The sequence below is a fragment of the Triturus cristatus genome, chromosome 2_1 (assembly GCF_964204655.1).
Source record: "Triturus cristatus chromosome 2_1, aTriCri1.1, whole genome shotgun sequence".
Classification (NCBI taxonomy): domain Eukaryota; kingdom Metazoa; phylum Chordata; class Amphibia; order Caudata; family Salamandridae; genus Triturus; species Triturus cristatus.
This window is the reverse complement of record NC_140581.1, coordinates 1,072,757,557-1,072,783,285: the sequence shown is the minus strand read 5'-3', so window position 1 is coordinate 1,072,783,285 and position 25,729 is coordinate 1,072,757,557. Positions and strand designations below refer to the sequence as shown.

Genomic DNA, 25,729 nt, shown 5'->3' with positions numbered 1-25,729 from the left:
ATTCCTTTTGGGCAACGGTATTGGTGTTTGCGGTCGTCTTTTTTAGAAACACAGCATGCAGTAGGCCAAAGGCGGTCGCGTTGCTCCGCCCATGGCCTATTGGTGTCTGTTACCCGCACGCCAACATCTGTTTTCAATTATCGTGCCCAGACACGGCCACGATAATTGAAAACAGATCGCTCGCTGTGGCGCGCGCACCACTCGCGGCGTGTTCTTGGCTGTGGTGTCCTTCTCGTTCAATAAGGAGGCATGCTTCTGACGTGATTTCATAAAGGATAGGTAGTTAGGTACTGCCAAGTTTCATTTGTTTGCCATCTTGTAAATATACCATGTTTTTTAATTGTTTCCCACGTGCTACTCAGGCATTCAAAGTACCACATACAGCGCATGACAAAAACAAACGTAAGGATGTTTCTTTTGTCGGTCTTCTAATTGTCCCCTCACAGCTTTCCCAGGGCCACACTTTCCTCTCTTTGAGTCTGTAATCGCAGCCTTGGCGGAGGACCTGCTCATAACGTCTGTTTAACACAAAGGATCTCGGTCTTGTAATGGGAATTAATCTTTTGATCTTGGGGGCCTTCATACGCACTGGCCTATGTACTTTGACAGGCCTATTAAATGCTTGTTTCTCAGGGCGCCGGTTATCATCACTGGGGCCATGAGTCCACCCGAGGGTCTGCATAGTTTGGGGGTATCAGTCAACCCTAGTGGCCCTTCATCTGTTCCAGGTTGGCGCCTTTGTGGTCCAATGGATCCGCCTCAAATGTTGATCCGATCACCGGGACCAGGAATATTACCGAGGTGCCCCGGAGTGGTTGGGTGTCATTCCCCTGGCGTCAGGGCCCATCTTCAGCGTCCGGGTGGCTATAGAGGGTTGCGAGCACCAGTTCTCTGAGGTCCCCGCCGATGCTAGCATGTCAGCGGGATCTATGCCAAGCCCGGAGCCAGAACGATTCCTCTCAGTCCAGTGGAGAGCCGGAGCGTGCGAGGCAGGCCCTGGCGAGCCGGGTGAGGAGGCAGTGGACGGACAGACGGCGGAGAGTAAACAGGTGACACCGAAAAGCATAAAGAAGACCTAGCATAAAACTGAAGCACTTTCCAGCATGTCTGACAGTGAGAACCACACGCGGCAGGCCACCCAGGAAGCACCGGAAGTGCCTGAGACCACCTGCGCAGAGCTCAAGGTCGCCATGGAAAAATGGTGAGTGCCCCTAAAATGTGATGTTTGCCTACAGGAATGTACCCCATAATACTACTGAGCACAGCCTATACAGCGCGATCCACAAACTGGGCTGTTATTAGGTGCTATTACTATTAAATGGAACGTCTGTGGGGGTTCCGTTTTATTGACCTTTGGAAATGGAAAGGCGGACATGCCGGGATCCGAATGGGAAAACCGCAGATTATACATCGATCTGAACTGTACAGCAGGTGGGAGGAGCCTTATAAACTAGCTTGCTAAATATGGCAACCCATGGGCTGCAGTTAACAGAGAGGTTTCTGCAGCGCGCACATTAACCATCTGAGCTGTCTTACTAGGAGTAGAACCGGTGACCTGTAACTGAAGCAAACATCCCTGCGGTTAGAAGAGAAGCGGCCATGGGCAGTCACCAGGGAGGTGACTGGGGTGTACTTGAAGGACAGGCACTAATATGGATGCCTTGGGTTTTATTTTTCGCCAGCGAAATAAAGCAGATTTTGTTCTGTGGGCGAACAAAAAATACAGATGTTACTTGTTCCACTTTTATAGTGGACTTCTCCGGCTTCATCTAGCCACGAGCTGTCGTATACACTGGAACTGCAATATGTGAACTGCGGTCTGCGCACACGTATTACCGTACCTAGCAAAATAAACCAGTCGGATGACTTATTGCATGTGAAACCCTGTGACTGGCGCATTTTCATGTGTCCTAAAGGCACCAGAGTGCTTTGCCTCAGCCCCAGATTACATTACATGAGGTCAGAATTTGTTTTAGGCCCGGGCAGAATAAGCGATTTGCCCAGAATCATAGGATGTTGAGCCTAAGAGACTAAACGGACTCGGACCTGGTCCCCCAGTTCCAAGGTCAGCAGCGCAGCCGTTAAGCCACATCACCTCCATGCTATAGCCGCTTGAGTATTCAGGCTGCGTGTGCATCTCAGATTTCTGCAGAAGGCACATCCACAATCTTTGCAGTTTGCTGGAAGTGTAGCCTTTGGCCTCCAAGGTGTGCAGATATATCTGCAAAAAGCACATTTACTCGCCCAGCTCATGTAGTATCTTCAGGAGCTTCTCTGGTGATCCAGTGATCTGACAGATGCCAGATATTTCACCAAAATCTCCCAAAAAAAAGAATGACGACTTTCTTTGCACTTCAGATAAAAATGGGTCAGTTCTCTGCTTCCAACTAATGCAGGATCCACTCACGAAACTGCTCTTTATACCTCATTCCTGGCGCCTTCTTCCAATATTATTACTTGGTGCCATGTTACCTGGAGCACCTTCTGGCAGTCCTTTTAGGTAGCCGGCGACCCTAGCTTTTGAGACTCGTATTTCGATGCTTCTCATTATAAGTGAGTGACTGTCGGCACCTCTGTGCAGCGCGCGGCTCGTTATAAGTGGCAGAAACTCCTACAGACGCGGGGCCCGTTACAACCGAGGAGTTCCTGTACGTGGGGCCCTTTACAACTGCAGAGTTCCCGTTTTTCCATCGCCGACAAGAGGCCTCACGTCGTGCGTGGCACCTTGAATGATGGCTTCCTTCTTAGCAACAGCAGTTTGCACGCTAGGATTTATGAGCATATATTAGAAATGTCAAAAGTGAACCTGCAACTCCCGAAATGCAGCGCATCAATGGTTTAACAAGCATTTGCAATGCAATAGGTCTCTCATTTACGCGAGTTTAAGCTATTGCCATTGTAAATGACAATGTCTTTTATTTATGTGTTAAAAACCAATACAAAAATAAAAGGCATAGCCATTTAAAATGCCAATAGCTCAAACTTGCTTAACTGCGAGACCTATTGCATTGCAAATGCTTGTTGTATTAAGTCACCTCCTCTTCTTTGCTGCTCACAGGATATATGTACAGGGTTTAGAGCGGACGTTGTGCCTTTATATTTTTCCAGCACTTTAGTATATATTATAGGTTTATAACTTGTACATTGGAAAGGTTTTGTGGTGTTGGTGTTTAATGGAATGTTGTTGCAGCAATGTGCTTGAGTGCGTTGTTGTGGCACTTTTTTTTCACCTTTGTGATACCTGGTGGTCTTCCTTTCCCAATTCTGTTTGAGGTTGTGGAATTTTGTTGTTCCTTTCGAACCGCCCATGCCACACAGGTGACTGAGCTGCAGTTTGAGTGGTTTGAACGTAAGTTGGGATTTACCCTTTCATCTTCCAGGCTGGAGGGAGCATGTTAGTGCCTTTACCTGTTGCCTCAATTGTTGGTGATGTGTCCACTTAGTTGGGGTTTAAAATTTTTTGTCTGTGTGCTGTCCCACCAGGATGGTTATGAGAGGTAGGGTGCACCCTATACTTTGGCTTCTTTTTCTACTAAAAAAGAGTTAGGAGTAAATATAAATAAGTTAAAAATGACATGACAGAAGAGAGCAAATCAAGGTTAAGGCTCCCATACTCACCTGCTGTTTATTAGAATAATTAATTACCCTTGCTTACCTTATTTTTAGATCTACCCTAGAGACATAAACTGTCTCAGCGGTGTCCTGTTTAAAAAAGAAAAAACATAAAAATATACATATATGTATACATTTAGAAGGCCTTTGGTCAACCCTCTTCATTTATTTACCTGTTCAAGAGTCAGTCACTTTTTACCTCCGCCCACCACATCATTCAGCTTGGGACAAAAAGTCTGCGCACTGTGAGTGACAGCGTTTTACTTATTTGCAAAAAAAAGTATGGCAGCATTACGAAGGCTAGACTTATTGGCTTTGCCACTAATTGTCCCTGCTAAAAATGAGCACGTTGAAAATCCTTCTGCTAGGTTTCAAGACAATGTGTTGACTCTGCTTAGTCCTATGTTCAGGATTTAGATGATTTGGGTGATATGCAAAGGAAACAATTATCAAAATCTTCTAGATATATAAAGGTACAGTCACCACTGAATATGGCCTTTTAAAAGTCCAATATTTTATTTTCATAAACTACATAACAGGTTCTTTAGCTGAACACTAACCATACAACCTTAAACCTTTGAAATACCACTCAATGTGCAAGTTTTAAGGAAGAAACATGGAATTCCATATTATTTGCTAAAGTAACACGTACACACCTGAGTAATCATTTTAGCAGAAGAAAGGAAGTGGATACCAAAACATTTGAAAAGTGCAGCATGAAAATTGTTCTAATCTACATGCCACACAGCTCCCTATCCAGCATACTTTTTCAAGGGATTTCTCCTTATGAACCTGCTAGTGGTAGGGTTAAATAGTTTTTCATGCGCAACCACTACTTTTTAGGTCGAGCCTTGGCAGTGCATGCGCTGCTCTGCGAGGCATGCTGTATTTGAGTATGAACTTGAAGCCCCGCCCACTCTCCATCCATATTTGTCATTGGCTTGTGTCATTGTCCTTCATAAATGCAGGCTTCTGATTCATTAATAGGCATGTTAGTCCCTCCTTAAAACCAACTTGTCTTCATTTGTAACCTCCCATGAAGACTGGCCCTTTTACTTCTGTTGTTTCACAGAATGTCTCATTTAGTCTGTAAGCACTATTTTCTTTAAAGAGATTCTCCTACTGCAGGTACGAAATGCTTTCCTGCAACATTCAGCTTGCCATGTGCACTTTTATTTTCCAAGCAGCCCGGGACAATGGCACCTGCTTCTTTGAAATGAAATAGGTCTCGCATTTACAAGAGTTTGAGCTATTGGAATTGTAAATGACAATGCGTTTTATATATGCGTTAATTAGCAAAACAGATAAATAAAAGGTATTGTCATTTACAATGCCAAAAGTTTAAACTCTCGCAAATGCGAGAACTATCGCATTGCAAATGCTTGTTTAGGTTTGGTTAAGAGTCCAGGATGATATAATTGATAAATGCAAACTTAATGCTAATTCTTTTTATCCCCCTTCCTTGTTTACCTTAGAGTGTTTCAGTGGAACCTTGGTGGCCTAATGGGTATGGGAACCAGTCTAGCTACAACGTGTCCTTGACTTTTGCCTTTGAGGGAGGATACAGGATTGAGAAATCAGCAAAGGTAACTAGCATTGATTACTGTCTCTCAGCTAAAGCTCATCTTTTACCATCCCTCAATACAGCTCATCTTTTACCATCCCTCAGCTAAGGCTCATCTTTTACCATCCCTCAATATAGCTGATCTTTTACTGTCCCTCAGCTAAGGCTCATCTTTTACCATCTCTCAATATAGCTCATCTTTTACTGTCTCTCAGCTAAGGCTCATCTTTTACCATCTCTCAATATAGCTAATCTTTTACTGTCTCTCAGTTAAGGCTCATCTTTTACCATCTCTCAATATAGCTCATCTTTTACTGTCCCTCAGCTAAGGCTCATCTTTTACTATCTCTCAATATAGCTCATCTTTTACTGTCTCTCAGCTAAGGCTCATCTTTTACCATCTCTCAATATAGCTAATCTTTTACTGTCTCTCAGCTAAGGCTCATCTTTTACCATCTCTCAATATAGCTCATCTTTTACTGTCCCTCAGCTAAGGCTCATCTTTTACCATCCCTCAATATAGCTGATCTTTTACTGTCCCTCAGCTAAGGCTCATCTTTTACCATCTCTCAATATAGCTCATCATTTACTGTCCCTCAGCTAAGGCCCATCTTTTACCATCTCTCAAAATAGCTCATCTTTTACTGTCTCTCAGCTAAGGCTCATCTTTTACCATCTCTCAATATAGCTCATCTTTTACTGTCTCTCAGCTAAGGCTCATCTTTTACCATCTCTCAACAAGGCCTATCTTCCTGGTCGGTGTATTCAATGTTTCTGTGTATAGTGCAATAAGTTAAAGTTCTTCACCAAAACAGTTGGTTATAAATACATTGGTGATGTTGGTACTGGCATGATTGTTGCTATCATTGTCTCATCGTAGAACGTTGGCTATGAATTTCACAATTAAGGGCCTGATTACAAGGGCGCTGCTGTTGGATGCGTTGAATATTGCACCAGTTTAAATCCGATATCGAGTTGCTTCGAATTTTTGGGTGCGACAGTCTTCAACTATCCCTTATTATGTTCTGAAAAGGGGGCCTAACATGGGTTTTGTTGTGGTACCGTAACAAGATCTGCATGTCTCAGTATATATTGGCCCTTTTTCACACCTTAAATTCCGACTTGCTTGAACTTCTGAAATGTAACAGATACAATAATTTTTGCCAATAATACATTTTTTATCACTTATAATTGCGTTCCCTTTGCAAACAGGTGTCTTACAGGGGCGGCTCCTTTGCAATGGCGGAGCAGTGTTGCCACACTGGCTCAGAGCCAGCAGGTGAAAAAGAAAACGATATGCTTGCTATCATCATTTTATTTTTCATCTGCTGGTTGAGCAGGCATGCGTAGGGATGGTCGGGCCGGGGCCATGGGAGGGAAGAGGAGGCCTGCTTTGTGCACCTCTAAGTGCGCATGTGTGCTTGGCAGTTGTCTTAGGCTGGCCAAACACACATGCGCACTTAGGTTTCTCCCACTGGGCTGTAATGAACAGCTGGGCTGGAGAAACAGCACAGGCTCCCTGTCCTGGGTGGAGCATCAAAGCAGCCCGCTCAGGCCAATCTCCATGCTGCTCTCATAGCATGGGAGGGGTTCAGCAGCTACAGGTAACTTCCGTTTAAAAAATTATTACTAACCCCCTCCTGCGCTTTCCCCCGCCCCCTCACTTTTTTTTTGTGGTGGCCACCACTGATGTTTGCACAGCAATTGCAATTTAATGGGAAACTAGTAACCAGATCCTAAATGTTCTTATTTTCAAGGTATATGTTGCGCAAACATGCTTTACAGGTGTTGGAACTGTACGTCTGCTATGTTATTTACACTGCACTATTGATTGGTGTACTGGAAATTTCAATTTATTTTTATTTGAGGAACCCTACACGTGTCTTGAGGATCCAAGCCAGATTGTCAGGATAACTAATCACTGATTCTGAAATTGAGTCCTATTTAGAGTAATTGTATATAAATGTATCCGATGTACATTTCTTGAAAATCTGCCGTCATCCAGCCCTCCGTGACCTATTTGGATACCTCTGCATCACTCTTGTGGGATCTCGTTCATATGTACTGGTTTGATGGTTCAATATTTTGAAATTTACAACTTGACAATGGTCGCAGTTTGTGAATGTGCCTGTATGCTATCTTGGATTCTATTTATAGTTATCGATATTATTTGTTGATAGGGGGTACCATAAAAAAAACCTGAAAAATAAAAGACAGGTACCTGGTACTGCAAAAGAGACCGAACGAATTTAAAGTTCATTCAAAATTACATTTGAGTGTGTTTTGATTGCAATTCTGTGAAGTAAAATGTAATAAAATGATATCTGAATGCCTTTTTCAGAAATAAATGAGTACATCTTGGAGCACAGACTTACATTTATGTTACCAAGACTTACTCATGTCGGTGAAGTGACAGCCTAACCTGGGTACATTCAAGAAGTTGTGATTTCCATAACTATCCAGAAATATGCCTCCAAGCCTATGCTTGGTGAACTAATTGCTCGTTTGACACTCTGCCCAGCTAGGCCTTTGACTGCCTGTTCTGGAGCATGTTCCTGGCTCTGCTATGCTTTCTTTTTTGCGGTATTACTGCTTTGGTCTATAGCCATTATTAATCGTTTTTAATAGTTGTAACCGTTGATTTTAATTTTTGATATCAATTGATTTTTTAAGTACTTTGGTGTTACATTGACTCATTTTGTAGATCTTTTTCTGTTCCTTAACTCTGGGTATGACTTGGGCTTACCATCACATAACTGTCTCTACACTTGCTGTAGTATTTTTTTAGGCATTCTTCTCTTTCACATAACTGTCTCTTCACTTGTTGTAGTCTCTTCTTTTTGGCCTTTTTCTCTTTCACAAAACTGTCTTTACACTTGTGGAAGTCTCTTTTTTTAGGTTGTCTTCACTTTCCCTGCTGCCGTCCATTTCAAGTTTCTCAGTTTACTTGGAGACTCCGCTCTAGTCTTGTGTGTTCAGGGAAGATCCCAATTATTGGAGAGGCTGTTGTATGTTTGTGTAGTGGGCAAGGTGGTGGGGTGTCGAAGGCAAGCCAGCCTGCATTTATCCGCGTGGACTTGGGGAGGACGCTGCTTTCTTAAGTACACTGCTCAGTTTAAGTTGTACTTTTCCTTCCCCAGTAATTTCTAACCCTTCTTTAAGCCCCCACCGACTAATCATCTATCTCTCTCTCTCTGATGCCTACTCCCCCTTGCCACCTCTTCTATAACCTTATAGCCCACCGTAGTGGGCTATACCGGTCATTAAAGGCCCGCTCCAGCATTAAATGCCCTGGCCGAAGGCGAGGGCATTTAACAAGGGAGCGGGACTTTAATGGCCAGTATAGCTCAGCTACGAGGGGTTATAAGGTTATTAGAACATTCTGCCACTAGAGGGCAAAATGTTCTAACAAATAAAATAAAGTCCTCTCGGAGCCCAAGGGGGGTTAAATCCCCTAGGGCTCCAAGAGGCCTTTGTTCACAGCAGCAGCTGTGAACAGAAGCAACATTGGAATGTTGCTCTCGGCTTTTACTGACCATAGAAGCACGGAGCACTCCATTGTATTCAATGGAGTGCTGAACATTCCAATGCTCTAATACCGTTTATGTCACTTATTATTCTGAAAGTAGTAATTTATCTATTTCTATTGTACCTTCAATGGTGTCCCCGCCCAGTTCTCCTCGGTTTGTAGCCTTAATAAATATCCACTCTCTTGCTGCATGTCAGTGGGAAGTTTACTCTTTGGTTAAAGCTCATGTTTTGGATGTGACTTTCATCACACAACCTAAGGCCTTGGGTCCTGACATTGTATTAGCGCTCCCTGAAAGATAGCCAGTCCTTCCTTGTAATAGATGATCTGTAAAGGGTGAGGGTGCTGCCACTGAATTCGAAACAGATTTAAAGGTCTTGAGTCCCGAATAGCTTCTGTCCAGCCAGTATTCTGAAATCTTTAGTGCCTTCAGTCATTCCTGCATTTCATTATTTATACCTCTTTACCATCTGGTATTGTTCCTGAAGGGTGGAAAGATGGAATTATTAACTCTTCTGAGAAGGTTCAAATTTGGACCGTTTTACAGAAGATAGAATAATAATAGTCTAATATCCCTCATTCCTGCAGTCACCAAAGTTGGTGAGAAATGTCGGCTGTGCTGGCTGGGAAATATTTATTTTCTAGATATAGTACTTAGATAGCACTTGTTGCCATGTTGAATGACTTCAGATAGGGCTTTGATGAGGGCGTTCTCATCTGCCTCATTTTGTTAGACTTGTCTCCTTCATTTGATACGGTTAATTTCTCCAGGACATTGAGACAGTGAGTCTGCAGAGAAGCATCAGGGACTAGTTTGCCTGCTTTCTACTTCTACTTTCATAAGTCAGTCATTGGCTTTCTTTTTCACATTACCGGGCTGATTCATTTTCAATTCAGTGCGGAGTCCTTCAAATCTTTTTGCTTATTTTTTTAATGTCTGTTTATGGCCTCTAACATCATTAAGTCCTCTGAGGTTAAGGTAATCTCTAACACTGATGATACACAGCTTATTTTGAGACTTTACAAGCCTGCTTGCAAAACCTCAAGACCTCATGAAAGGGTGACTGGCCACCATCCTACACTGTATGAATAGTAACTTCCTTAGTCATAATCCCTCTAAAATGGACGTTCTTGTGCTGGGTCAGAAATTATCTTGGGCTTCTGCTTTTTGGCCCACTACTGCAGTCGTTTTTTTGCTACTTTTAGAGGAGGAGCTTAAAAAAAAGTTCTTCCACTTATTCTTTTGCATTACAGAGTCAGTGTCATCAATGCTGGTAACGTTTCCAGGTTGGATTACTTGGGTCTTCCTTATTCCTCTAACCATATTCTGCAGGAAGCTTAGAATACTGTGGGAGTTGCTTTTTAACTTCAGGAACTTTGATATGGATATGGTCTCTAAGGAACACTGGAATCTACATTGGCTTTCTGTCTCTGTGTGGATCCAAGTTAAGGTGCTCTGTTTTGCTCGTAGAGCCTTTTATGAACTGGCCTTACTTTTTAGGTCTCGCCTGGCGAACGCAGCGCGAAAGCGCTGTCGCCTGCGAGATCTATTGTTGCTGACTTGGGACGTGGGACAGGAGATGGGCACGCGCAGGGCGATTGGCGATTGGAGCCTGTGTACGCGCACGTACAGCCACGCGGTGTGCACATCTCCTGTCCCCCTTCCGTCCACGCAAGCCAGTAACTGCGCCAACAAACACACACGCACCAGCCGCCCCAAGCCAGTGCACGCGTACTCGATGACTCAATAACAAACACACGCACCAGCCCCCACGGTCCAACAGAGCCCCACTCACCGGGCTCATTTGTGGCTGCTACAGGCTCTGTCTCAGGACTCCCCTGGTCTCAACTCCTCCTCCTCGCATGACCTGGCACACGCGGGGCTTCCCTCACTCATGGGAGCCCCGCACTTGCATCGGCGACATCGGCGGCCTCAGCCGCCACATCTGACCCAGGGGTTCTCCTTACTTCTGCCCCCATCGCGGGGCTCTCCCTCAGGCATGGAAGCCCCGCGTCACCACTTCTCCTCTCGGCCAGCTACTCCGTGGGCTTCCCGCGGAAGGTGGAAGTCCCGCCCCACGACAGGCATGACTCCTCCTGACATCCGGTTTTCGCGCCGAATAGGGCCAGCGGCGGCGATACCTTCACTCCGGGCATAATGAGGGGTAGGCTTCTTGAAAAATATAAAGTGCTTGTCTTATCAGAGCCCTTCCCTCGTGTGAACTCATCCCTTTTCTGGGACGTATGCCAGCTCCGGCTCTCCCAGTACCTGGATCTGTCCTTGGACTTTCCTGGGGGAGCCGGGGGTCACCTCGGGCACGTTAAGGCAGTTCACCCTGAACCTCACAGTGCGCTTTTCTCAGATTGGGCAGAATATGATTTCAGCTCCCTTGAAGTGGCGGACTCGGCTAAGCGCGCTCCTTTGTTAGCAAGCTACAGGCGCAGTGATGGACTCCGGGAGCAGATTTCCCTCCTTTCCAACTTGCACAAATGCCCACTATCAGAAAACCCTGCGCAATGCTGGTCGTTACCTGTACCGACGTGCACTGCTTCATGCCCTGCATTTTGTCTGTTCGGCGCCCGTGCCATCTCTACCACTGTGCCCTGGTGCACGGGCTCCCACACGATAATTACATGCGGCCCGATACGCTGTGTGCCCTGCGCCGTCCCCGTGCAATGCACTGTGCCTGCTCTGTGCCCCATTTCTGCCTGCTGCCCTTCCCCAAACTCTAGCACTTGCTCTGCTGGTGCCTCGTGTGCCTTTAGTGCCCCGAACTGCCCGTGCCTCCGGCGCCCTCTATGCGCCTTGGGGCTACAGCAGGCACGACTGGCCTGGGCTCTAGGGGGCACAGGCAGATGGTGACTTTTCACTGCTGATTGCAGGTGATGTGGTTACTGGGGCACATGGGGGGGTTCACTGTGTCATGCAGATCTCTGCTCAACACTTCTTACATAGATGTAGGGGGTCGTAAGCTCAGCGCTATACAGATGCTTAAAGCAGTCGTGCATGTGTTGCACGAGTGTACAGGAACCAGAGTTCGTGAACTGCTTGAAGATGCACTAGTGCTGGTGCATAATGTGGTCCTGTAGGCGCTGAGCGCCCTCCACCTGTACATCTTCAAATTATGTTTCTACTTGCAAGACAGATGTGCTTTACACGCCGTGCTTATCTGCCATTTTACTCTCTCCACATAGTCAGTTTTATGTGACTCGTGTTCTGTATCAGCTATCCACGCATACGCTGACAGACATCTTATGAGCGGGTTATTTCTATAGCGTCTGAACTTCCACGGCCACCTCAAGGCGCTGAAATGGAAGGCGCCTTGTGGATGAGGTGATTGTAGACATGTACCCCCGGGTGTGTGTTTACCGACGAGAACGCTGTTTATTGGTGATCTGAATGGGTGTTTGTAGACTGCGTGCGAAGTAGGACACACGTGGTTTTCAAAGTAGTAGAGATTATAGTTGGCCGGTGAAACACAACCTGCACACGGTGTGTTTACAATTACATTGCAGCGCCTTACCCCTGTTTACAGGCGCTACGGCCGTTTAATTGTGGCCCGTAGGTATGGAAACGGATTAAGGGTGACATTATCTCTACGCATGTTTGCAGGCCATGAAAAGCACACTGGTGGCATTTGCGTGTTCTTTGTTAATTAAATGACATGAAACGCGTCATCATTACCTACAATTACAATTTCCGAAATAAAGACAATTTTGTGCGACTATGATACATGTCTGCACACACGATATAGATATATATATCCTACTCTTTGATATTTATGTAGGGAGTTGGTTTAGTTGTCGCTTAAATACCAGTTTAAGACTTATATTTTCTTATTGCAATTTCTTCACAATCCATGCACAACGGAATATAATTAAAATATTTGTTCTAAAATAAGAATTCACGCAGGACTGGATGGGTCCCAACAAGGAGCATTCCCAATAAAGCCAATTTTATGCCTCCCCTTATCCAGACATGCGCGCCCGACAGTGAATTCTTTTTTTTACAGGACCTGCGACGGGGAACATGCCTCCAGTTCTTAGGAAATGCTATTTTTTAAATTATAAATATCATTTAACTAATGTTGTACCAATCCCCCCCCCCCCCCGGCCCGTCTCATCTGTAAATATGATTTCCCATTTTAGTCTCTGCTATGGGGATTTTGGCGCTATCCTTTGCAAGTTGTCGGCCTGTAATCCACACCGTGGGTTACAAGCAGAATTTGTGAACATCTCTTACTGTTAATTTTTTTACTTTTAAACAGTAATCGTAGCAACAGTTATACGAAGGATATTTTCTGAACAGAAGTTCTTGGCGTGTTAGTGCGCGTTTCTGAGTGGTAGTACGTGTGCACTCGTGCCTAAACGTAAGAGTTAATATGTATGCAGTAACGTTTTATATAGCTTTAGTGTGTGCGTGCTACATATATGTTTTGTGGGTGGGCTGTGTGCTTGTATAATTTGCATATGTGTGTGTTTTTAGCGTATGTCTGCGCGGTATGCATGTTGTGTGCGTATTCACTAGACGTGAGCTTCTATTTATGTGCGTTGGCTGCTTTATTTGTGTGTGCGCATACGTTTGCTATTGTCTCGCAGCTACGCAAGTTTAAGCTATTGGCATTGTAAATGGCTATGCCTTTTTATATTTTTAAAACCAAAATAAAAGGCATAGCCATTTACAGTGCCAATAGCTCAAACTTGCGTAACTGCGAGACCTATTGCTTTGTAAATGCTTATTTAGAAAATGCTACAAAGATACACGCCCTAGCATCCCCCCTTCCCTCAGGATTGTCACTCCTACTGGTTGTTTCTCAATTTGTGAGATTACAATGAGGGGATCATTCCTTCTCTGTTGTCAGACCTTCTCTCTGGTATGAGCCCCCACTGTATTTGCATCAGAACAAGAAGCATTGTGCTTTCAGGAGGTTTCACAAAATCTGTTCTGCTGAGTGTTCCCTCTGCCATCTTGTGTGTTTTCAAAACTTCTCAGTTCTGGCATCATGAAGGCCTTTCAGAGATGTTTGCTCTACAAATGCCAAATTCATTCTTTAATAAGCCTCCTACCCTATGCCTTGCGGAAAGTCCATCGGTTCATGGTTGAGTGTTAAGTGCCTTCTCTACTGGGAACTTCTATGAAATAGTGAGATCTCTTTCGTTTGTAACTCTGGCAACCCACATAACTCAAACTTTTATATTTTATAAACAAATTTTATTGTTTTCTTAAAGACTCACCATAACATCTTGTCTTTACAATTGCCTTTTTTATTATCTTCCGACTCTGGCGATACCGTTCCTTCCTGCAACCCTCCTCCCTCTATCCAGCTTAGAGGTTGTTTAATATCCCTGAGTAGATCCACCATCACCCCCACATCTTCTCGAGTTTCTGAGGGCACCCTCTCTCTCTATATATCGACCAGATTACATGGAAGAAGTCCGCTTCTGGAGATGAGCACCTGGGGCAGTCAGATGTGTTCCATATCCCCGCTTTCCATAGCCGTTTTGGTGTGAGGTAGGTGGCGTGCAAATTGCAAAGTTGGATAAGTCTTAGGCGGTCCGATATGGCAAGGGTGCGGTGGGCCATGCCAACATCTCCAGTCTGCCTCCTCCATAGTACCCACCCAAGAGTCCTTTTCTGTTTAAATGAGTCATATGTGTAGAGGCAGTTAAGTACGAGTGTTCTATGTTTCTCATAAAATTCTCCCCCCTTTCCCTATTGAGCCCTGTAGGATTTGAGCCTCATGCTGATTGTATACCAGGTGATCAGTGGTGTCTCCTCAGTAGCCGGAGAGTGCGTGTCTCAGACACAGGCATTTGTGAAATTGGGTGGTGGAGGGGGAGAATTGGGAAGGATTTCATAGCTGATACGCACCAGACATCACCTCGGTGTGTGATGCCTATTTTGTCCCATTTGACAAATCCTTTCGATTCTGAAACTTGGATAAGCCAGCACCCTGTCATACTGGAGTGCATTGTATAAGTTTCTTGTTCCAGCCCATCATTAGCAGTGCGGCACACTACACCTGGACCACTACCCTGGTGCTCCTGAAGTAATTGGGGGAGTAGACCTCAGTACATTATGTGTAGGACATTATCTAATTCTAGATGGGTCTACCTAGAGCCAGTCATTGATTACCAGGAATTGGGAGGCCCAATAATAGAAGCAAATGTCTGCCATTCCCATGCCACCATCATATGTGTGCTGACAACACTGGAACGTTATGGGGGTGCCTGTGTGCCCATAGAAAGGTTCCAATCTTCGAGGTGAGAGTTCAGAACCAGGCTGTATGGATTTCCATTGGGAGCCACAGAACATGGAGAAAGCGTGCTTCGATTATCATTTTGAACAGTGCTACGCTGCGTCGGATATGTCGCGAGAGCGGTGCCCAGGTGCAAAAGACTGGCTTTATACGGACCACCAGGAATTCTAGGTTGAGGGACCAGGTCAACTTTGGAATCACTGAGATATGTATTCCTAAGTATTGGGAACTAAGCCTTTGGATTGAGATAGACCCTTGCCACGCCTTGGCCTCCAGGTTTCTAGGAAGGGGAATGTTGGACTTGGCCCTTTTTCCCTCATTTTTTTCGTTTTTGTAATGTTAAGGTGCAGGTGCTTACTTCGCCCAAGATGGCTGCCACAGACCCCTGCTACTGCAGGGTGGTCGTTTTTCATAGTAGCACCCTAGCTGCCAGGAGCTGGCTGGGACCCACAACAATGTTGCGATACCAGCCCGCCTTTTTGTCCCATAGTTAGAGTGGGGAAGCTCCTGGAAGAAGCTGGAACCTTCTAGAAGGGAGGTGGGGTTTTACTTTTGCCGCCTTGGCTAGAGGTCACCTGACCTAGGGCTACTTAAGAGTGGGAGGGAAGCTTTTGTAGTGAGTTGGCCATTGGGGTGAAGCAGAGCTGGAAGAATCCACTAGGAGTGTAGGCGGTAGGGCCTAGCCAGGGACTTATGCCTCTGAGAGTGACAGGATTTAGGTACTGCCTCTTAAGTGAGTGAGGTGCCCTGTGAATCCCACTGATCTTGCCCAGTAGTAGGAGGACCCAGAGACTCTCTGCCAGCCTGACTAGGAAGGATCTAGTCGCCCTCTCCATTCCTACCCCCTGTAACAGAACCCCTTAAGGGCGCCAGATACATCTGCGCCAAAAGACTTCATCTGTCAACTGAGAACTGAAACCTAACTTTAAGAACTGAGACTGCATGACAAGAGCGAGCTGTAAGCCTTGAATGCCAGAGCTGAGACTGCGTGTCCAAGCTACCCTATTGAACAAAATACTAAGCCGATTGCCAAGTCACCGGGGATCGACCAGGTACTAGCGCTGTGACCCCCGCGCTCCCTGCCCTGGTCTGGGACCCCCGGCAGCGTGCTCCGCTGAGCACTTTACCCCCATCCTTAATTTGAGCCCCCCCCTGCGACGACGAAGCCAGCGCGCTCACCGCCGCGGCCTGGAGGCCTGGAGGAGTGCCCTGCTGTGTCGTGAGGCCCAGGTGAAGTCCAGGGCCCCGTCGCTGCCGTCGCAGCCGTGTGAGGAGGTGCGCAAGGTCGGGGCCGAGTTCCCCTAACGTCGTGAGGACGGACGCCTGCTGACGCCGAGACGGAGGTAAGCCCGGAGGCCGCGATCCCCCCTGGTGCGCCCCCTGCTGGTCTGGAAACCACACCGCACTTGGCCCGGGTTGTTCCCTCCGTGGGAGTCCCCTCCCCTGCCTGCGCGACGGAGAGACCCCGCCGAGGGATCCTGTCCGAGTCCCCCCTTCTGTAATACTGAGCGCGGTGCTCTGTGAACTGCACCGGAGCATAGGGACCCGCTCCTCAAGTCCGGTCACCCTCCCCACTGGAAGCCGCCCAAAGAACTGACTGACATTACCCTCGTGTGGCGCTTCACGCCACCGACCCTGCTTCCCCAGCTGGAGAGACCAGGACTGCGAGTAGCGCACTGTGTTATATGCTCTGCTCGAAAGTAAATTACATGCCAAGGAATGCGAGTAGCGTGTTATGTTATATGCTCTGCTCGAAAGTATTTACATGCCAATGATTCCGAGTAGCGTGATATGTTCTATGCTCTGCTCCGAAGTAGTTACCTGTAACTGAATTCGAGTAACGTATTGTATTATATGCTCTGCTCGAACGTAATTACATGCCAAGGAATGCGAGTAGCGCATGGTGATTATATGCTCTGCTCGACAGTAATTGTATGCCAGGGAATGCGAGTAGCGCCTTGTGTTATATGCTCTACTCGAAAGTAATTACATGCCAAAGAGTGCGCGTAGCGCATTGTGTTATATGTTCTGCTCGAAGGTAATTCCATACCAGGGATCACGAGTAACGTGTTGTATTATATGCTCTGCTCAAATGTAATTACCTGCAAATGGTTGCGCGTAGCGCTTTGTTTTATATGCTTTACTTCACAGGATTAGGGGCCATTGATTACGAGGAGCGCTCAGTTCTACAGGCTCCATGTTAATGTACCCAATGTCACCCGTTACGAGTATCGTGCTGTGTTAGACGGCCTGTTCAGGGAAAGACCTCTCTTAGCGCGCACAGCGCTATAATCACCCGCACTTAGCCAACTGGCGTGGGTATATGAATAAGGTTAGGCACTGCATATGTATCGCCACGATTGCTGTATCTACTGATTGATGGTATTATGGTGCATGTATCGCCTTGTTCTTTCCTGAACTGCAGCTGACCAGCTATACTTGGATAAACTTGAAGTATTTGCATAATTTCAACGGTGTGGCGTCACTTATTGTGTGTGTCCCTAGCCCATGAGAAGCGTGTGGTGTATGGTTGCTTAACACATAGCTCTCTGGTTGCCCGACCGGCTCGCGCCACGTTACCGCCCTTAGGGCCTGGTGACCCCAGGTTCCTACATTGTTGGCCAGCGGTGGGATCCTTGGGACTTGTGATCATACAGCACCCTTCCGTGAGGCGAAGGGCGCCACAATTAAACGCCTATCCTACATTTTTTTTGTTCCACAGCTCAAAAAACATTGATTGCTGGATCATTAGTTCCACTGTCCAGGTAGAGAGTGCGAGAAGCCTGGTTAGCTATTGACTGTTGCCTACACCCTAGGAATTTTCTCCTTAGAGTCTAGGTCCCCACCTGCCAGAATGGAATCCCGGCTAGCGGACCTCGAGGGGTACACCGTGAGGCAACTGAGGGAGTTCGCGCAGGAGTTGGGGGTGCCTGGGATGCGGAGGGCCAAAGCGCCGGAACTCCGTACCGCCATTAGGGCATGGGTAGAAGCCCACCCAGAAGGGAGAGGGGATGAGGGACAGGAAGCGCCAGATGCACCTCAGGAGGAGAGCGCCCAGGAAGTCCTAGATATCCTGAATGTAGACATGTCCGAGAATGTGCCCCCAGGAAGACGTTCTGGGGCCAGTAGTAGGACAGGGTCTAGGAGGAGCGCGTCTCCAGAGGAGTACGAGGACAGGAGGAAAGAGAGGCAATTAAGATGGGAGCTAGTCAGATTGGAACATGAGAAAGAATGGGAGCTGGCTAGGTTGGAACGAGAAAGAAAATGGGAACTAGCCAGATTGGAACGAGAAAGAAAATGGGAATTGGCCAAATTAGAGTATAAAAGGGAGAGCAAGAGATGGGGCATGGAAGAGAGGAGGATGGCGCACGAGCTTCGGATGAAGGAGTTGGAGCTGCGTGCCCTCCAGATGAGTGTGTCCAGTGAGGACACTGGTGGCAGCATACCGGAAGCTCCACAGGAGCTAGGAGTTTATTTACCCCAGGATGACATCACCAGGGTGTCTGAGAAGGCATTGGGGTGTGAACCTGAAGGGGGTGGTGCAGGGATCTCCCAACCCAGCGAGGTGGGAGAAGTGGCAGATAGCCCAGCTAGGTCCCAGGGAGAGAGGGTTGTAGGGCCTCACGACCTATCTGTAGGAAGGCGTGAGACGGGGAGGTGTCCCGAGGTGCCCCAACCGAAGTCTCAGGGCCTGGAGAGTTCCGCAAGGGAGCCCCAGGTTGGGAGCCTAGGCTGTCCCGATGTGCCATCCAGTGCAGGGGAGCCCCTAGTGTCAGGAGGACCCAGGGCGACTGTAACCAGCGCTCCTGAGGTTCTGGGGTTGGCCCAGTTTCAGGGTTTAGGTCCTGGGCTGGGGTGCCAGGCTCAGGGGTTGCCTGACCTGGCGGGTGGGGCCTCTGTTAACAGGGTCCCCCCGAAATTGACTTCCAGGGGTACCTTTCCCAGTGGGAGGGTGCGGAACTCTGGGAGGGGGTGCAGAGGGAGGAAGGTCTCGCCTCGGGCACCGACTCAGCCTAAGGGTTTAGACCCTAGGTTGAGGAATCAGTTGAAGGGTCAAGGCCCTGTACTGAGGAGGAAGTGGTGGTCTGAGGGTGCCTCGCAGGGTAGGGTGAGGAACCCCAGAAGGAGAGTTAGGGGGAGGAGAGCCTCGCCCCTGATGGCTGGTCAGCCTAAGGGTGTGAACCCCAGGAGGAAGGACCAGGGGCAGTTTAGGACTGCAAGGAGGAGGACCGGAGTGGTCAACAGGCACTACAGGCCTGGGGCTACTGCCCCCCACTCCGCGAGATCACCCGGGCCAGAGACATCTGGACGGCCCAGGGGCCGGTCCTGGCCACAACTAGCTAGGGAGCCCCAGTGGGGTGGTTTCGTTGGTCCAGGAAGGTTTGTTAGGAAACCATCGGGTTCCAGAGTGGAGGAGAACCTGCGGGTGCTCCTGCCGTTGCGGGCCTGCGTCCACCTTTTCTCGCCCCAAGCAGGGAAGACCATCAAGGCATTGATCGGTCTACCCTGGCTTTCGGCTGGAAGGGGGTTATGTTGGACTTGGCCCTTTTTCCCTCATTTTTTTCGTTTTTGTAATGTTAAGGTGCAGGTGCTTACTTCGCCCAAGATGGCTGCCACAGACCCCTGCTACTGCAGGGTGGTCGTTTTTCATAGTAGCACCCTAGCTGCCAGGAGCTGGCTGGGACCCACAACAATGTTGCGATACCAGCCCGCCTTTTTGTCCCATAGTTAGAGTGGGGAAGCTCCTGGAAGAAGCTGGAACCTTCTAGAAGGGAGGTGGGGTTTTACTTTTGCCGCCTTGGCTAGAGGTCACCTGACCTAGGGCTACTTAAGAGTGGGAGGGAAGCTTTTGTAGTGAGTTGGCCATTGGGGTGAAGCAGAGCTGGAAGAATCCACTAGGAGTGTAGGCGGTAGGGCCTAGCCAGGGACTTATGCCTCTGAGAGTGACAGGATTTAGGTACTGCCTCTTAAGTGAGTGAGGTGCCCTGTGAATCCCACTGATCTTGCCCAGTAGTAGGAGGACCCAGAGACTCTCTGCCAGCCTGACTAGGAAGGATCTAGTCGCCCTCTCCATTCCTACCCCCTGTAACAGAACCCCTTAAGGGCGCCAGATACATCTGCGCCAAAAGACTTCATCTGTCAACTGAGAACTGAAACCTAACTTTAAGAACTGAGACTGCATGACAAGAGCGAGCTGTAAGCCTTGAATGCCAGAGCTGAGACTGCGTGTCCAAGCTACCCTATTGAACAAAATACTAAGCCGATTGCCAAGTCACCGGGGATCGACCAGGTACTAGCGCTGTGACCCCCGCGCTCCCTGCCCTGGTCTGGGACCCCCGGCAGCGTGCTCCGCTGAGCACTTTACCCCCATCCTTAATTTGAGCCCCCCCCTGCGACGACGAAGCCAGCGCGCTCACCGCCGCGGCCTGGAGGCCTGGAGGAGTGCCCTGCTGTGTCGTGAGGCCCAGGTGAAGTCCAGGGCCCCGTCGCTGCCGTCGCAGCCGTGTGAGGAGGTGCGCAAGGTCGGGGCCGAGTTCCCCTAACGTCGTGAGGACGGACGCCTGCTGACGCCGAGACGGAGGTAAGCCCGGAGGCCGCGATCCCCCCTGGTGCGCCCCCTGCTGGTCTGGAAACCACACCGCACTTGGCCCGGGTTGTTCCCTCCGTGGGAGTCCCCTCCCCTGCCTGCGCGACGGAGAGACCCCGCCGAGGGATCCTGTCCGAGTCCCCCCTTCTGTAATACTGAGCGCGGTGCTCTGTGAACTGCACCGGAGCATAGGGACCCGCTCCTCAAGTCCGGTCACCCTCCCCACTGGAAGCCGCCCAAAGAACTGACTGACATTACCCTCGTGTGGCGCTTCACGCCACCGACCCTGCTTCCCCAGCTGGAGAGACCAGGACTGCGAGTAGCGCACTGTGTTATATGCTCTGCTCGAAAGTAAATTACATGCCAAGGAATGCGAGTAGCGTGTTATGTTATATGCTCTGCTCGAAAGTATTTACATGCCAATGATTCCGAGTAGCGTGATATGTTCTATGCTCTGCTCCGAAGTAGTTACCTGTAACTGAATTCGAGTAACGTATTGTATTATATGCTCTGCTCGAACGTAATTACATGCCAAGGAATGCGAGTAGCGCATGGTGATTATATGCTCTGCTCGACAGTAATTGTATGCCAGGGAATGCGAGTAGCGCCTTGTGTTATATGCTCTACTCGAAAGTAATTACATGCCAAAGAGTGCGCGTAGCGCATTGTGTTATATGTTCTGCTCGAAGGTAATTCCATACCAGGGATCACGAGTAACGTGTTGTATTATATGCTCTGCTCAAATGTAATTACCTGCAAATGGTTGCGCGTAGCGCTTTGTTTTATATGCTTTACTTCACAGGATTAGGGGCCATTGATTACGAGGAGCGCTCAGTTCTACAGGCTCCATGTTAATGTACCCAATGTCACCCGTTACGAGTATCGTGCTGTGTTAGACGGCCTGTTCAGGGAAAGACCTCTCTTAGCGCGCACAGCGCTATAATCACCCGCACTTAGCCAACTGGCGTGGGTATATGAATAAGGTTAGGCACTGCATATGTATCGCCACGATTGCTGTATCTACTGATTGATGGTATTATGGTGCATGTATCGCCTTGTTCTTTCCTGAACTGCAGCTGACCAGCTATACTTGGATAAACTTGAAGTATTTGCATAATTTCAACGGTGTGGCGTCACTTATTGTGTGTGTCCCTAGCCCATGAGAAGCGTGTGGTGTATGGTTGCTTAACACATAGCCCTCTGGTTGCCCGACCGGCTCGCGCCACGCTACCGCCTATAGGGCCTGGTGACCCCAGGTTCCTACAGGGAACCAGAAACAATTTGGCTCCGTTAGTACGGAGACCTGACGCTTCTTCATCTAGTGCTAAGATATGCAGTATTCAGGTTCCAGTTTCATGGGGGTTCTGGAGCTAAAGGAGCACGTCATCTGTGTATAATGAGATTCAAACATCAGTTGCTGCAGTTGCGCATTGCAGTGAATGAGTTGAGGCTATGTTTCGCTCACCAGGGCGAAGAGGAGGAGTTATGGGGACAGCCTTGTCTTGTGCCTCTACGGAATGAGAAGGGGTCAGAAAGCGTAACTTTAAAGGGCACCCAGGCCTGTGGCGAGGAATACAGAAGACCGATGTATCAACTAAATCTTGGGCCTAGGCCTATGCGCCACAGTACAGCCTCAAAGAAGGACCAGTTGATGGAGTCAAATGCTTTTTCGAAAATGACGAGGAGTAGAGCACATGGATCTTGGATATCTGACTTATTAACCAGTGTGAGGTGCAAATGTCTAATGCCGTGTCCGGTGTTGCATCCTGGCATAAATCTGCTTTGATTGGGGTGAACTAGGTCAGGAGGCACCTGAATGAGCCATCGGGCCAGTATCTTTGCGAACATTTTTACTTAAGCATTGATTAGAGAAATAGGCCTGTATGAGGCGCAGCGTTCAGGGGAACACCCAGCTTTGTGAATGACTACTGTGGTTGCTAGGTTTAAACCCCCAGGCAATGCATTATTAGTTTAGGCTTCTATGTACAGGTCGAGCAGTCCAGGTGAGAGTATCTTGCGTAATTCCCAATAGTATTTGGTGGGGTAACCGTCTGGCCGGGCGTCTTACCCGCATTCAGTTTGGTTAAGGCATCTCCGATTTCTTGCAATATTATGGGGCAGTCGAGATCCTCATTTTTGGGAGAAAGATAGGGTTGGATCAGAGATATCAGGCAATATGGAGTTTACCTTGTCTGCTGAGCAATGGGTGCGGGGCATACAGAGTGCCATATTAGTTGGCAAAGGCTTCGGCTATGGCGGAGGGTGTGTGTTGCCATTTCACAATAACAACGAGAGGGTGAGGGACAGTCACTCTTGATCCCCCATGGTTAATGATACATCAACAACAAAAGAGTGAACAAAGTAAGGAGCAAAATAGGAGTAACAGCGTGAGCAAAAAGTTGTGTTTTTAAGAGAACCCTCACTCACCAACCTGGTTGGTGACATGCTTCATCATCGGGTTCCACCAGAGAGGCCGAATGCCTCTCTGGTGTGCTACAACGCCTGAACTACAGCGGAGCTGGTTTTTGATGGAAAGGGGAGTGAAAAATTTAAAAGGTGAGTGGTTTTAACCAATAACCAATTTAATTCTGGCAAACCAAATACCGAACTAAAAACAGGTGGGTTGGACAGAAGCCGGCCAATTAGGTGGGACAAGGCTTATCCAGATGGGGGAAGGTCAACATGTTTCTGCTTAATGAGCCCAGTCGGCTAAGCATTCATCAGGACCATGGGGAACACCACGGCGGTATGCACACGCTAAGGTGCACCCAGACCAGTGGTGTGTTAGAGCGGTAGGACTCACTGTTTTACCGCATGAGCCATCCTGTAATTAAGGGGCTAGTAACGCCTGTAAAGGGAAAAAAACAGACATAACACACATAAAGACATATACATATAGACACATTGTGTCACTTGAATATCTTATGCTTTACGTGATTCAGGTGAACACAATTGGTAGGCCCATGCTGTGAAGGGGGAGTGGGTGTCAAATAACGTTAAGTGGTTATCAAGACTCCCACACAAAAAGAGTGGTGCTCTGTGTGAGCTGTAGGACCTGTACTTTTATCAACGTGTTTTCGTAGTGGTCCTGCGCACAAATTGTGTCAGTGAAGTCAATAAAACAATGTATTGACTAGCCGGCCAGCGATGTGCTGTCGGCGTAGGCTGTATTAGCCGTAGTGCTTGCCTTTAAAAATATATACATATATACATATATAGCGGACTCGTGCAAGTGGAGTGCATGCTGAAATGAGCACACATGGTGTTTGCCAGGCGCCGTTGCTCCAGTGCATGACTATCAATTTGGTATTAAAAAACAACAACAACATGGAAAAAGGGGGCTGAACTCTTACTCAGTAAACCAGTATTTGTTGCGTCATGGGTCCGAGAGGGGGGTAGTGAGCTATAGTATCTATGGGAGTAGATAAATAAGAGAACCTTGTTGGTCTGGGTACTTGTAAAAGAAACTCACTGGGACCAGAGGGACGCGATGGTAAAGGGAAACTACTTACTTCCATGCTCGCACACTCCCGCAAGGTACCTGGATCGGTCCTGCTCGGCCCGGATCTTGGTGAGTATGGAGTGAGAGCCGGAATAAATACAGATGCAGACCTATCACGTGATGCGGAGACGCGTGTCACGTGATAGCAACAGCGTCCGTAAACGCGTGACATCATCATACGGGGCGTGTGTTGGCGGCCGAGCCCCCAGACCTAGTCCCATTGGGATTGGTTGATTAAGATGTGGTGGGCTGGAGTAGGATATGCTAGTTTTTCCAGCGAGCATGACAAATAATGGCGAAAATATTTCGTCATGTTTTTTTATGTTTGAAAATAGCCGGTGATTGTTGACTACTTAAACATGCCACGTAATACCTGAAAACTCTTCAAAAAAAAAATAATAATTTTTTTACACTTTACGGGAGGGTTCCCTAAGTGACTACTGGTTTCATTAGGACATTAAAGAGAGGCGCTTTGTGTTATGTATCTATTGGTGACCCACTGCATTGGTCAGTTCCGAAGAGAACAGAGGGGGTCTAAAGGAATCCTAGGCAGTGCTACAAAGAGGCCATCAAAGTGTTAGTCCCAATGGTGGAAAACAACCCATATTTCAATTCTTCAAGACGGAGTTCCACGGGATGTTATCATTAAGACCTGTGAGGTGAGTAGAAAGGCGATAGACCCACCTTTGCTCTTTTTCAAAGAGTAGCCGCTGGGTATTTTGTCCTGGTTTCAATTTTTCAATGATTGACCAAGTCATATCGTTCGTGGTATGATTGGCCAAAAGGAAATGTTCTGTCAATTTCGTGCTTAGTTTCCGACAGCGAATGGTACTGCGATGTTCGCATATGCGCTGCTTAATTTTCCTCCCTGTCATCCCGACGTATCTTAGTCCGCATGGACAAGTGATGAGGTAAACAACGTCTGTAGAGTTGCAGTTTGTGTGCGTTCTCTGCACCCATTGTCTCCCTGGTTCAAGTTCAAGATATTTCGAGGGGGAAGTCAGGTGGCAGACGCTACATGAGCCGCAAGGGTAGTGACCAACAATAGGAGGAAGGCCCCACGCACTAGTAATAGACTGGTTTTGATCTTTGTCTGATATCTTAGGGCGAGTGTGGACCAAGGCATCCTTTAAACTCCTTGCTCTTTTGTAAGAGAATAAAGGTTTATCCCAGTTGTGCTTGTTGCTCGTCAGGATATTCCAGTGCTTTTTAATGGACTTACTGACTGCGTTTGATGCTGCATTGAAAGTCGTTACACAAGTGAGAGGTATGGAATCCTGATCATCTCTCACATGGTCTTCTAGTAGAGCGTCTCGATTCTGATTCCGGGCCCGCTTGTTGCTCCTGGAAAGGATTCTGTCAGGGTAACCCCGAGATTTCAATTTCGATGTAAGCTCTTGTGCTTGTTTCTTGTATGTGGACACTTCGCTACAGTTCCGCCGGAGACGCAAAAATTGCCCAAAGGGGAGGTTTTCCCTCAGAGGGCGAGGGTGGTAGCTGGAAAAGTGTAACAGATTATTCTTTGCCGTCGGTTTATGGTGAGTCCTGGTTTGGAGGGTATCACCTGTTCTAGTGATTACCACATCAAGGAAGATCATCTCATCCTTGTCATGTGTGTGGGTGAATCTGAGATGGGGATCGCAAGTATTTATCCATCCAAAGAAATCTTTGAGGC

The 25,729-nt window shown here is 47.7% G+C and overlaps 1 protein-coding gene across 2 annotated transcripts in view; it reads left to right on the top strand.

The window, feature by feature from the left end:
- MANBA (mannosidase beta) overlaps positions 1 to 25,729 on the top strand; it is a 243,937-nt gene that overhangs the window by 58,553 nt on the left and 159,655 nt on the right. Inside the window, exon 7 of one of the 2 annotated variants that reach the window (XM_085636120.1) lies at positions 5,088 to 5,198. The exons of the other annotated variant lie outside the window; for it this stretch is intronic. Within the exon in view, the coding sequence (XP_085492246.1) occupies positions 5,088 to 5,198 (111 nt within the window). The remainder of the gene's footprint in view (positions 1 to 5,087; positions 5,199 to 25,729) is intronic. 2 annotated transcript variants of the gene reach the window in all.